A 15,219-nucleotide genomic window follows, 5' to 3' on the forward strand; every position below is an offset into this window, starting at 1 on the left:
ATACAGATCTATATACTTTTCCTCCTGAAATACTATTTATCCATGTGACTTTCACACTACCATTCTATTACTTGTGTGCATAAGAAAAAAAACATCTATTTACCTACAGTTTTAAGGGTATTGTATGACTACACTTTCTAATGTTTCATTATCACCTTCTTTTTCATTTGTATCTTTTTCTGTCTCTCTTAGGCTTCTAATAAACTTTCAATATTTTAAAATATATTTTCTTTCCAAGTGAAAGAGTAAAATTCTCAAAGAAACAAGAATCCAGCTGTTAACAGCCTTCTTTTGAAGAGATAAAATAATTTTAAATCTTCATTTAACTGGTAGAAAGAGCAAATATAGAAATCTTGCTATGGGGTGAAATTCACACCTCTGAAGAGGGCCAGTAGAAAGGCAAGCAACCAGTTAAGCCATGGACACGTTTTGTGCTGGTCTTCTGCATAGGAGTGAATTTCACCTGAAGTGAAAACAAAATAAAACTCATTAGATGCTAATGCAGTACAAAAGTAATCACAGTATTAGTTTGCTCCTTTTATTTTTTTTCCTCTAAAAAAAAAAAACCACAAAAAAACCCAACAACAACAAAAAAAAACCAACACGCATAGAAATACCCACCTTGCATTGTCTGCCCTGGCTTTAGAGTTACATTGCAAAAGCTGTCATTACATTGGTGACCTTACATTCAGAAGCCTCTAAAGTTACATGCCAGGTAATGTAATTTAAAGGATAGAATTAAAAAGCACACTTACCTCATGTAATCAAGCCATCTTCCACAATAGGAAACATTTTTATACTGTTTTACATTCCTGGGTTCTGCAAGTTTCAAGATACTCTTGTTAATCAATGTTGCGATAAAGTTACTAGCAGCATACCAAAGCATTTTTTTATAAGATTTCAATTACCAGCCAAGCCAAACAAGTAGGGACATTGATACAAGAAAGAAATCCCACATCAAACTTGTCAAAAAAGGAAGCCAATAGTGAGATCTGAGTGCAAATGTGGCTGCATAATTTAAACACAAACCTGATAAAGTCAATGTAATATCAATGCACTTTTTACTATTGAATGTAATTTCATATGTGTTTTTATAGATATTACTATTTGAAAAACTTAGCAGCAGATGGTGAACAAAAGAGAGTAATAAACATGAATGTCATACCAGTTGTTAGTGCATTGCTTCTCAGCATTACACATTACATTAGTACTAATGTTTGTATTGTGTTAAAATGGTAGCAGTTGGACACAGCTAGAAAATAGACAAGATGTAACTTTGAGGATTTTATCTTGGTTTTGCATTTGCCAATTATAAATACCTTTTGAAGAGCAATACACTGATCAACAAACATATCATCATTATTTCCCTCTTTACCCTGTTCTTTTCCAGAAACTGTATGTTCTACGTAATCACATGCAGTAGCCACAAAAATACTATATAAGGCCATTCAGATCTGACAAACAATAGCAGATGTCTTTTTAACTTTGAAAGGTAATATTGCTGAGCACTTCCAAAATTTACCTAGTGTACAAAACCCTAGACTTAGTAGACAAAGAGTAACAACACACTTTTAAAGAAACCAAACTCAGGGAGGGATTCTGTCTCTCTTTGTGTTAAAAACCATTTACTGAATTTAATTGTTTAGTAAAGCAAGCATCACACAATGCTTCAAAATTTTAAAATTCAGGGATAAAAGTTTACATCCAAAAAGATGAATGGAAAATTGTGCTTTCAGACAGTAAAGTTATTTATCATACAGGGGGAACCAATTCATCTCACCATCAGATTCTGGGCAAAATTATGTACTGTATATATATATATATGCAGTTCATATCCAGGTCCTGCAAAAATCTAAAACTATGTGCTTCACTTCATGTAGCAAAGGCACCTGTGTTATTCTCCCTTTTGGACAAAAGGTGATATTATGTTCCAGGTTTCCTGATGAAGAATACATTGATTTCTGAATATCTCACTCCCATCTCTACGTTGAGTGGCAACACAAACCACGAGAGAAGGCAGCGCTGTATTCCTGCTTACACGGGAAGAAGTTGCTCTGCAGGCCGTTTGAAGCGTCGAACTTGTCACAAGGGAAACCGAGCAGAACTGTGAAGCAGAGGGATAGTAACAAAAGGCTATTCTGGTGTGAGGATACATTGGAGTCATTCTAGCTCCACAAGCAGATGTTGCTACTGGATTGACATGTGGAGCCTGCTCCTGCTGGGGACAGGTAAAGTTTACCATTGGGACAGACGCAGAGCTCATAGATAGTCTGGCGAGGAGCTGAAGAGCTGGGTGAGGAGGAGGAAGAAAAGGAACCCACTGGTAGATTTCCCAGGCGGATTGTATCTGCATTTAAAAATATCTACAAGGGAAAAAAAAAAAAAAAGCAGTAAATTTCTTTCAGCATTGTGGCATATTTTAATGAAGTGCTTTGAGGCGGTCACGAGTTTTTTAGAAACATATTGAAAATTTAGAATTATTTTATTAGAATTATTAGAAAGAGTATTAGAAATATTATAAATCTATATTAGAAAGAACTATTTTTAGAAATAAAATAACTGTCAACATTTCTTGTTTTTCACCTCTGTGTAGCTTTATACCCATTAATACTCGTTACTACAGTATATGCAAATACTTTACCCAACATGTTTATCAGATTCAAACAGTGTCATACAAAACCTTTTTGACAATATTCTTGAATAGGTTGAATTTTCACTTGTACACTTTATTCATTCATGACAGTAGCATATCCTTTCTCTGGAATAATTCATATTTTAATAAGTGTGAAATGATATTAAAGCAGATTCCCCAGTGTGTTCCTGTAAGCAGCTGGAAATATGTACTGAACTGTGCTAAACTGTAGGGGCTTAACAATAGCTACATCCAGAGAATAATTAAATAAGGGTACAGAGTCATACGCACAAAATAAAGAGCTTATATTAACTAAATTAAGAGGAGAAAAGATTTCAGGTTAAAGTCTTATTATGAAGGTCATCAAACTATTCCCATTTCTTTCTGAACATTGAATGTGATTAAAAAATATGGTGGGTTTGGTTTGTTTTTTTTTTTAATCTCCTTACATTGGAAATAGCATGAGTCAGTATGAAACTGTAGATACTGGTAGTGTTCATGAACCTGTATTGAATTCTGCAATATATACACTTATGTTACATTTTCAGGGTGTTGAATAAACAGTGTAATGAAAATAGGTAACTAAAGCAGGAAATATCCATGTCTTCCACTGGCACAAACAAACAAGTCCCCAGCTGCTTAGAATTTATTTTTAATTTATGGAAGGAGTAAATGAAAGCCAAAGTAAGATCATTCATTACTGCAGATGCAGACTAGGAACTTCTAGAAGACTGGTAACAAATCAAAATGGCTTTAAGCCCTGCAGATAGCAGTCCAAAGCTTAGGAAAAGGTGAGTTCTTAAATACTTGGTAGTGGTTTTTTTATAAGGTATTGAAAATCAGCAAAGCTAACTTGACACCATTACATAACAATGTTGGCAGTTCTCTGTAAAGAACCTGGGGAGATATGGCAGGTATTGCTTTTTTCTACAGAGACTAGTATTATTTTAAAATAAAATCAGCGGTATATGGCAGAAAAGCAGCACAGAAGCACTACTAAGCCTCTGCTGGAGACAAGTGGTGGAGAACAGGCTCAGAAAAAATTAAGACGACTTGATAAAATCCCATACTGCTGCACAGTCACGTTACCATTCACAGCAGAAGTATTGTAAATGACTGGGATCATCGAAGGAAATACAGGCTGAAAACCCCAAATAATATAACCACCCATCACTGTGAGTTCTCCAGCTCCCAGAGGAAGATACTGTCATCGGTGGGAACTTACACTAAAAGGGACAGAAAGGGAGAATCTCAGAGGCACAGGTAACAACTCCATGGCACAATGCCTGTTTTAATTCACATCCTGACTGATAGAGGAACTAAAATGCAGCAAATTATTACCTTTGTTCTGGAAATTATATGACAAAGGAATGACGTATTTACAGACACGTACATACATTGCTGCTTTAAAAGTCCAGTATCATAGACCTGAAATAATTAGGAGTCAAAATCCCCACAGAAATAATTTAGATGGAACAAATGTGGATGGTGTTAGGAACAATTTAATAATGTGCTGCTAGAATTACAACTGAAAAAAAAAAAAAAGATTACACATTTGAAAACATTCCAGCTAGGAGTAACTATAGCAAGAATAGTAATAAAACAAAATAATGGGGGGGGAAAAAAAGAATTTGATAGCAAATAGAAGCTAGGAAATGGTAAAATGTAGGAAGGAAACAAAGGACATAATCCTCAGTCAGTGGAGTGAGGACTAATAAAAAGTACTCTTTCACTTCTCCTATTAAGAATAAAAGAAATGTTAACAAGTCCACTATTAATGTAGCACTGGTGGAGTTATCAATAGTACTGCAAAAAAATCCAGTAGCATTCAACAGTGTAAGCTCTATGTAACTCTAAGTCTAACTTTTATACTAAATAGTGCTCAGCACAGTTCTGTACTTGGAGAAAGATCAAGTATTGATACCAGAACATGACTGTGATAAAATCTTTTCAATTTCAACAGTCGCTCAACAGGATATTAAACATGAGCCAATAATGTCTTATAATCAGCAGCTCTTGATAACTGTTAATGAATAGATCTCAAAAAAACCAACCTGAGTAACCTTTGGGACTTGTAATACTGATATACTTAGTAAACACTGATATACATAGTAAACCCTGATATACTTGGAATACCAAAGATAAGAAAAATATATTTCTATTTTTTACAGAAGCAGGAGATATTAGACTATTATATATGTGATAATAAAAGACACTTCAGTGTAGAAGACATATACATAAGAAAATCCATCAGCAGTGCAAGATTAGCTATTTCTACTTTTGACAGAGTGTGTGACTGGCCATTTTAACAGTTTAACTGCAGTAGTGATGGGGAAGGATCATGAGAAATCTGGAAATCAAAATTAAACGGTTTCTAAAAGACATGTCTTGATTCAAACAAGAATTAACTCAGAAAAAATCAGTAGCCCTATGTGTCAGAGATCAGGCTAGATTAAAATCTCTTGAACTTTAATATCTTTTTTTCTAGGAGCTCAATATTTTTATGTGTTTGTTTACATCAGGACAGATATGTTTCTGCAACTCCTCATTGCAGATGTTCTCTAGTGTACTGCTCTAAGACCAGTAGACCTCAGTCCAGTGTGCATTAAAATACAATGTAATTTTGCTCATTAAATTAAATGATCTTTCAAAGCATATCTGTACCTGCTTTTCCATTGGTGCTTACAAATTTCACACTGTGATGTAGATCAATACAGGTTTTTCTGGTGTCATAATCCTAAACAGTACCTATGAGGTCCTGTTCCAGCACGCATCCCAGAACATCTGGTGAGCAATATAAATACCAGTGTATGGTGTCTGAGAAAAACTGAAGTGGCTTCTTGTGAGGATGTATCTGCTGTGGTGAGTCTAACAAGTTCTGTGCCTTTGCAGAAAATTGGGAAGGCTGTACAATTTAAACAGACACCTGTAGCTAATCCCTGGGGAAGCCTGAGATGAAGAGGATTAATAAGGATGGCTTAAAGCTAGCATTAAAATGTACTGTGTACCTATGCTGTCAAGGTTATAAATAAAAGACTAAATTCACAGATACAACATTGCTATTAGTTAAGCAGGGGTCCGAATATATCATTGTAGTAGCCCAGTACATAAGGAATTTCTGAGGAACATATTCCATGTTTGAAGATATACCGTCTCCCCACTATCATCTACTAATAACTGAAATTCATGCTGAAAAGTCCCCTAATATCAGTAAAACTTAAACTACTTACCATTTTATGCCTGATGTTATGAGGTGTTTAAAGAGAAAGAAAGCAGTCGCAATACAATAAACTAAACAGTACTATGTTCCCAGGGAACACTGTTGCTAGATGACAGAGTTAATGGAAGTGCCTGTGTACATGTTTTTTCTCTACTCTTTTGTGTTGTGCAAGGTGTGAGATAAGCCATTTAATACTTCATACACATCAAGGCCATGCAAGCCAGTCATGCTCTTTCTGAGAGTCTCACATCTCAGCAGATAAATAGGCAAGGATAAAAACAAAACTTTCATCCATTCTTGAAACATTGTAGGAGACTGACTGGGAGATTACAAAATGGAAAAGGCACCAGCTACTCAGAAAAATGCTATTTCACAGAGAACAGAGCACTGAGCAGCATCATTCCCTCTAAATACTTAAGGTTTAGAAATCCTAGATGATTGCTTTGTCTTGTGCATCTTAGTGATGAGAAAAATATATTAGCCCTATAATATTTAAAAGTAGACCTGATTTCTGACTAATTAAAGTAGCCAATGGAATCAGCATGTAGGGCATGTGATAGGAATGGAAAAAATGTACTCATTTTACACACATTTTTTACTAATGGAGATGCACAAGTCATCTGCTCATCAGACTGTGTTGTTAATCTGAACAGTGAGAGGGAAAGGGAGAAAATATAGATTATCTGTACCAAAGAACTGAATTGAAGAAGAGAACTTTCAATGGGCAAGATACAGGCATGAGATAAAAATCAAATATTCCTACAAGCCATTTCATACAGAGATATGAACCTGCCATGTATAAAAGTTCTCCACTGCGTCCTTGACTAAGTCTTCTCAAGAGAGGACATCATAGGCTAAATTGATAAAGCCAAATTAAAGAGTTAGGATTTATAAACATTGAATAATTTTCTCTATTCATGCACGTCTGATTAGGCAGGTAATTCTACAGAGCTGCAAAGGAACATTTCAGGGTTAATGTAGATCAGAAATGGCAGAAAACTGAAGGAAGTGTAGAAGAATAGAAGGAAAAACAAAGTGTGGTGTTCATCAACCAGTATGAGGAGATAGTGTAATGACATCTCACTAAACAAACCTTTTGGATTCCCTTAGGCTCTTCAGAATCAATCTGAATTATAATAATACAAGATTTTGTCTAGTCTTTTTGCTCTTCTGCATATGCTATCATAAGCATACATACAAAGAAGATTATATAGATTGCGTAACTAGACTCAGTATATAATTTTCATATGCTGGTATGTTTTAACATTCAAGGTGAAGTTGAATTATAGGACATATTGCAGGACTTTAGTTCATGTGGGCCATTTGTTCTAACAGTTATCTGTGCTTTTGACTTTTATTTTAAAAACATTCCCCTAAACTCGCTTTCATTAAATCTTAAAAGCAGTTCTGAGAAAAATAAAAAAAAAAATCATAATGGAAAATTAAAATCTTAAATTGATAGCATATATATCGTAAAATCAAAACATATGCTGGCACAATGTCTAGAACAATGTCATAATGATTAATAGTATTGAGGAATAGTAAAACAGTGAAATGCATGTGATGAGTAGGATGAAACTGAGTATACTAAATATTCAGAGAAGACCAAAAGATCTAATACAGCTTGTGTATTGAAAATGTATTCTCTACAGGAGTAGGATCAACTGACCACAAGACAAATAAGACCTTTAGGTCATAGCGTGGTCTGCTGTAGTGAATGTTCTTTTTCTAAAGAGTATACCTGATATACCTGGACAGAGCCACCCTGGCAAGTTTCTTCTCTTGTTAACTTTGCTCCTATGCCCACCTCCATGTTTTGCCTGGAACTACTGACAACAGAAAGTGATTTGAAAAAAAAAAAAAAAAAAGTTAAATAGAACATTGTACATTAGTGTACAGTTCCTGCCTGAATGGGAAAATTTATGTTTTGATTCTTCAGTATTGAAGTGGTGTTTATGAGAGGCATGTTTCAGTGTAAGTACACATTTTTGTAAATTCATGTTAAATAAACACAAGCATGTATTGTAACTTCTTAGTTATAACTCCAGTGAAATTTTAATGGGTGGCTACTGAAGAAAAAATTTTCTGGTATATATATTTTTTCTATTAAGGAAATAATTTTCAGGGATGATCAAATGGAGTTGCTGTGAACATTTACCATCAGAGGTTTACAATCTCCAGTGTTTATGAGATGACAATGGCAGTCTCATAATTCTGTTGGATTCCACCCAAAGCCTGGCCAGGACTCAGTGGGGAGAACCAAGGGAGTTTCTAACAGGCCAAACACTTGGGTTCTCACCCTTGAACAAGGCTGAGCCAGGAAAGTTGGATACATTCTCATGACATTTCATCCTCACTGCTGATTATATTTTCTCTAAGCTACATCTTTCACTAGTGAGCATACATATTTCATTAATTGTAAGATACTAATAAATAATGGTAATACAGATTTTACTAATTAACAGATACTAATAATGTTTGGTTGTGAGGTTCATCTAAAGGTCAACTTTGTTTCAGGGCCTATTATTCAGGCCCTAGCACTACAACTGGTTAATGTAATGAAAAATGTCTGTGAAAAAAAAATGCAGCACACATTTCTTAGACAATTTTTGGTGAATAAACAGTGAATCTTTGAGGTCTAGAGCTCATTTTTTATTGAACTCACTTCACCCATATCAAACATTTCAATTTTTTCTTGAAAATGTTTAATCTCAGACAAACATAACTCATCTGAATTGAACTAATGTAGGAAATGTTGTTGCCTTTGATCAGCCATTCCTCTGTAGTTACGGCAAGCAGCTTGCAGGACAAGGTAATTCAATTTCAGTGTATTTAGATTTTTATTTTTTTTTTTCCTGTTTCAGAAGAAAAAAACATCCAAAAACCCCCACCAAACCCAAAGCTTTAAGATGATACTGTAGGTTGGGTTTACAATTGAAGATTACTCCAGTTTTATTAAGTATTAATCTCTGTGTTAAATGCATCTCCTGGATTTAGAGAGGGAACCAGATAGGATTATACATCAAATGTTAGTACTACATGCATTTGTTAGTCTCCACAAAACAATATTGGGTTTCTGCTTCATGAACTGTGTTGTGCTAAAATGATAAATATAAACTTGGTCTCTTGCCTGCTACACTGATTTTGAGTAAATATTGTCTGATAAAGAGTATTGTTCATTTTTAATGTGACAGTTCTAAGTGTCACCAAGGGATCAGCCTCATTATGCCAGCAAAAACCAAATATAGTCCACAAATGATTCTATGAAGGAGTGTAATTTGTACAAGGGCATAAAGAAGTAAATAGGAAAAAGGTCAGAGAGTGATTAATAGAAGTTTGTGAAAATGAGAAGCTTCTGTGCATCTTTCTCCTTTAAAGTCCAAAGACCTTACTTGGTCTTTGATAGTCAATGGGATGCAATGAAAGTGCAGAGTCTAGTTTAGATAGAAGCTGCTTGCAAAAGTACACAGCAGCTGCACAAGACTTGGGAGCTGAGGCTAGTTAGCAGCCTTCTCCTTCAAAGGGTGATGTATTGCCAAAACCATTAAAATTAGTTGTTAGATCAATGAGTGGACAACATCAGATAATCCTTTAAGCTTGTTATTATGATATGATAATGTGTTTCAGGTTCAATTCTAACATATTTTTATGCCTAGCAAAATCTAGTATCTATAGAATTCAAAATTGATCTGTACTTTTGCATTGTGTTTATATATGAAAGAAGCAGTAGTCAACTAGCATTTCCGCTGAATTTCAAGACCAGAAATGTTCTCTTTCTTCTTAGACGAACCAATAGATTCAGCTAGAGCCTAGAGCTTCACATTTCATTTTCCTTGTAAATGATTGTTGCTTTAAACCATTTGTTATGGTTTATTTATAGAATAATACATAGTTCACAATTAAATGCCAAGCTATAATTGAATCAAAGGATTCTGCTGATGCCTCCACTCACAAGGGTACAGCTCAAGAGCTTTATAAAGGGCAGCAGAATCCGAGTCTAATTTACAGCCCCCAGTATTCAGTCTGGGATCATGCATTATAATGCTTAATAGGGCTAAAAGGATTCTTATAATACTGCAGTAAATAAAAAGAAAATGTATCAAACAGCAGAATTCAGAATGCTTGCAGAGGTTTTCAGTTTATGATACAGAGATTATACTGCATCAGAAATAGGGTTGGAATAAAAGTATTTTATAAATAAGTTTATGTTCCTAAAAAAATATTCTGAAGTTATTCTGAAATAAAAGGAAAATATATGTTTCATAGATTAATCCACAGTAAATTAATAATGGATATAACTGGTTCATTCCAGATGCCACATAGCTATTTTCTGGCATAACAGGGTAATAATTATGCTATAGAAGGAAAATATTAACTCACATAACTCTGATGATTTTTTGAATAAGCTTACAAACATTAAAAAGTTAGATTTAGTTAACCAGTGTGAGAATAATACAAAAATCTTGTATATTTTCTAGTATAAAAAAATGTCCTAGCACAAAATTGGTTCATAGATCCAATTCACAGACAAAATTATTTATTCATGAAAGAAACTTGACTGACAAAGCATACATTTTTAGGCTAAAATGAAGATTATTTTTTAACATTGATTGTTTTAGAATGTGTTTTCTTAAAAATGAGTAATGATAATCCCTTCACACTTTTTTCAGTACTGTCTGCTAAATTGTGATGTATCTGTTGGGCTGTAAGTAAGGACACCAATCAATATATTGTTATCTAGACATTTTATCCATGAGATGTCTACACTGGTTCCTCACACCAGGCTGTAATTAGTCCAGCAATTCCCTAATGTAGCCACGGTAACATTGCACAACTGGTGATGATGTGGAAGCTCATTGTATGCCTTCTAAAATGTTTCTGCATTTTTATCTGGCCCTCTCCAGTGTAAGATATAAAACAGAGAACTATAAAGGTATTGGTCATACCTCAAGATGAAATTTCTCTGTGGATTTGGGGTACAGTTCTTTACAGATCTTACTGGAATTGCAAGTATTCAAGAGGTAATTAGACACTTTGTTGGATGTATGTTTATTGAACAGCTCCTTGGGAAAGAGTGGGGAAAAGTTGGGAGCTTGTTTTCTGGTAACTATAAGCCTAAACTCTATGTGGGAAATCACAGATGTGTAAAGTCTAACTTAACATGTAGAAGAATATGATGATTTTTAATATGAAGGGCAACAAAGTCTACTTCACACTGGCATTTCTTTTTTCTACAAAGCATTTTATACTGAATTAAATCCCAGTTTTGAATAATACATAATACAGCCATGATAACTTTTCTGGGGTTCCCATTCTCAAAATCCAGCTGAGGTCATAGGACATTATTTCCAAAACTACTTTCTCAATAAGTTGTAGTAAATACTTTGAGAAAAATTAGAAGTCATGTAATAAATTAATAGTATTGATATAGACAAAAATGCTTGATGAATCCACAGATTAAATATTTGTAAAAAGCACCACAGAGATATACAATACTAAACGAAGGCATTATAGATTGCTTAAGGGATCATGGGGGATTGAGGTAAGCTAATAGTCTCTTTGTTGTTTGTTTTGTTGGTTGGTTTTTTGGGGTTTTTTGTTTGGTTTGTTTTTATTTTTAATTTTCATTTGAGTATTACTTTTTCCATCTGTCAATATCATGAAGGGAAAGAAAAAAGAAATACATTTTATATGAAAAAATTATGTTAATAAATGGAGGAAACATACTAGATTGGGCCAGGTAGGGATTTATGGAAAGGAAGCAGGAAAGGTTACAGGAATCTATGGCCCCTGTAGTAAAAATGCCCACAGAAAGAACAAGGGTGAGGGATGATGATATTTACTATTAAAGAGAATTAGATTGTCCTTCATGCTATCTCAGCAACTTTAGGAAACAGTAACAAAGACTTCATATTTAGTGAGGTGGTAAGTAAAGAGAGACAGTGGGAAGAGCTGGCTTTTGGAGAAACTCAGAAATAAGATGGGGCATGTGGTATATAAATATTTGAGGCTCTGAATTACAAAAATATTGTGCTTTAATTATGTAGGTCAGATACTTGCTTCAGTAGAAAAATGTTATTAAAGTAGGCCTTTGATGCAGTATATCGGCCAAAAATGTTCCTGTCTGCTTTGTAATACAAAGAGTGTGCATTGCAGGGGATTATCTGTCACAGATGTGAATGCTGGTTTTGTTTGTTGTCCGTTTATTTGGCTAGTTTTTAAAGTATCAAGAAAGATTTGGTAGAAAATACACAATGCATAAAGAGCTGCATTCCAAATTAAATATTTACATTAAACAAATGGTTTTCAAAAAATGCTGTAACCTGGCAAGTCCCACTGAGAGCAATTTGAAAATATATCTGTTTCTCCAAAGTGCCTAATAGAAATCTGAGCCCTTGCACAAGTTTTTTTAATGTTCTATAATTTTAAGGATTGAAGATGAAAGGACTCTCATACCAGTAATCTTTCATGCATTTCTGCAATACATGGATTGCCTACCAAACCAGTGACCCAATTTAAAATCGTTTTCATGAGTTTGCACAGGTATACACATGAAGAATCTATACTAAAATCTTTTAATGTCAAGCTGATCACTGAAACAAGACACTGATAAAACTGTACAGCGAACATACCATTGAAGTACTGTGTCACTCTTACAGAGATAATAACTGTTCAGGGGAAATAAACCACATGTAGAGCAAATTTGTTAAACCTCTTCATCATGGTTTAATGAAGTATGAATCCAAATTAATCCAAATTTCTCTTAGTTTTCAGATTAATCCAAAGTAAACCAAAGTAATTTTTTACTACTATCACTTAGCTGTCTGTCCCACAGATGTACTGAAGGACTGGGTAGCATTTCCCTTGACTCTTAGGTTAAAAATAATTTAACTTTTCAGTGTGAATGAAACTTAATGATTCAAATATCTGCAAAAAGCAAACAACTATTAATAACTGAGCAAGCTAAACCAAAATTACTTTAAAGGCAGATGCAAAACACTTCTTGTGATGCTTACCTTGCTGCTGAATAAAATATCCCCATATTTTTTGCGTTACGCTGGGAAGAGCTGTAGAACATTTCTCTATCAACTGAACTTACCTCCCCTTCTGTGGACTGTAAGTGCAGTTCTTTCCTACAGGTAGCCTTTAAGTCTCCTGCAGCTGCATTGACTTGCACTCCCCTGGGTGCTTCCATCACCAAAGATCTAGTAGGAGATTCAAGTCTGAAAGACAAAAGCAATCACTAAGAAAAAATTCACTGAAACAAACCACCAAAACCCACCTTCCTCAAAACTGCATGTAGGTATACATGTATTTTGAAAGATAAAGAAGTAAAAATTAGTTATACTTGTGCTTCTCTAGCTACTCTATGGCCTGGAAAAGAAAAAAAAAAAAATTATGTGTTTAAGTCTATTCTCATTTAAGACAGCATTTAAGCCTATACTGATATAAGCTTGTCTGCTTAGTGATGCTTTCTGGCATTAGTACCTAATTTACCTGATTGTACTAATACCGAAATATAGGTACTTAAGAATCCACATATCTCCGTTGAGTGCCTCTGTAATGACAGGTTAATAACTAAAGCCTGTTTAGTGACCTATGAGAAATATTCAACTAATTTAAAAGAGAACAAAATGCTTAAAAAGTTTTAAATAATGATGTAAAACTAATTAGAATGACTTTGCCTTCACAGTCTTATCCATATTTTGTGTAGGTATAACAGCATTATGTATGAAGAGAGGAAAAGAAAATCTATCTCTGTTATTGTGGGGGTTTTGCATGCTTTTTCTGTTCTGCAAAATACTCATTATAATCTTTAACCCTGTTATAACAGGGTTAAGACATGTACCATTGTGTCTTAGTATCTTTCCTCAAAGCAACTATTGTTCTTCTACTGTCAGTTCTTCTCTTTCTCTTTATCCTATACTCAAGATCCTCCATCAACCTTAATGCAGAACTATGATACTTTCTCAGCTATGTTATCTCATAGTATTTTATAGGTTCCTCTTGAAAGAAAAGTACTAATGCAATGATTTTGTAGAAGTCATGCTCACACACTGAATAGGAAAGATGATCAAATGAAAACTGTATTGAACTAAGAAAAAAAAAAATGGATTCTGGTTATGTTCAGCTGTAGACTTATTGCATAGCCTCATTAGGAGGGAGACAAATCTTTTAATCTACTTGTATTCCAATAATATAATGACAGAACACAGTTCCTCTACCTGAACAAAGATTTTTTGTAAAATGAAATATATTAATGATAGAAATGTCTAGAATGAGTAGCTTGAAGAAAACATTTTATATCCCTCTTCAACAAATTGTATTTTGAGTGTTAGGTCACATCCATCCAAAAATATAATGAGGTACTAGATGTATAAAGGAAAGAATAGTCTGACAAAGAATTTGCTACAAAAAAGCCAAATGAAAGATCTGTCAAGAAATGGAACAAGAGAATTCCAGTGTATTTCAACGATTGAATTTTTAAGTGTACAGAATAGTGATGGATTATCACTTTGAAACCAAAATGCCACATTTGCATGCAAAGTCACTGAGATGGTGTCTAAGAAATATTTGTTTATAACATGTCACTAACAGTCAATAGGGAAAGGGGAAAAAATAATAAAAAAAAGGAAAACAATTATTTGGCAACACAAACTTTAAAAAGCAGGTGTCCAGATAGAGGATAACACTTTTTATATAAGTAGTTACCTATATAAAAAAAGCATTCATGTGTTACATACAGATAGCAGTAGAAAAATCTGTTAGTGCTAAGCCATTTTCTTTCCTTTTTTTGACACTTTGTAGGGAGCAGTTAATAGAAGGTTCTGCAGTTTTTTTTGTACCAGGGAAAAATCTAAATATCATGAATTATTTAATCATATACATCAGTGTTTTTCAGGTGGTGGTTTGCAACCTTCCAATGGCTATAACAGCAGAAAAAAAGCTTCCTAGAAACCATATAAAGTTTATAAAATTAGATTTTCTGAAGTATTCTGTGGCCTCAATTAGGTTTTACCTTGAATTGAAAAGGAAACTGAGCTGCATAAATGTTCGGTGATTGGATACTTCCATTTCATATTTTTCAGCAGCATATTTTTGCAAGTTATAACCTACTTTCTGGGAATATTAACATTTCTCAGTGGTTTCAGCTGCCATTTCATAATCATGAAGACAAAAGTGCCCTTAACTACATTTATTGCTTCAAATTGATGGAATTAACAAAGTCAGAATTACTTCTCGTTTCATAACACCAAAACCACACTCAGACCTGACTGAAATTTGCAGGTGGACAGTAAAAATCTTAGGAATATCTTTCAAGAAACTATGATTTTGTTTAAAGAGTAATTTCTGTCTCTTATACACA

General features: G+C 34.1%; 1 protein-coding gene across 1 annotated transcript in view; it reads right to left on the minus strand.

Annotated features, from left to right (window-relative positions):
• Positions 1-1,213: 1,213 nt before the first annotated feature.
• The window catches only part of SGCZ (sarcoglycan zeta), a 404,844-nt gene continuing 390,838 nt past the window's right edge, over positions 1,214-15,219 (minus strand). The window contains exons 7-8 of the mRNA XM_026846855.1: positions 12,952-13,075; positions 1,214-2,363 (exon numbers count right to left, since the gene is read on the minus strand). Of these exons, the coding sequence (XP_026702656.1) occupies positions 2,166-2,363; positions 12,952-13,075 (322 nt within the window). The 3' untranslated portion in view covers positions 1,214-2,165. The remainder of the gene's footprint in view (positions 2,364-12,951; positions 13,076-15,219) is intronic.

The sequence above is a fragment of the Athene cunicularia genome, assembly GCF_003259725.1.
Source record: "Athene cunicularia isolate RWA chromosome 4 unlocalized genomic scaffold, athCun1 chr4_part1, whole genome shotgun sequence".
Lineage (NCBI taxonomy): Eukaryota > Metazoa > Chordata > Aves > Strigiformes > Strigidae > Athene > Athene cunicularia.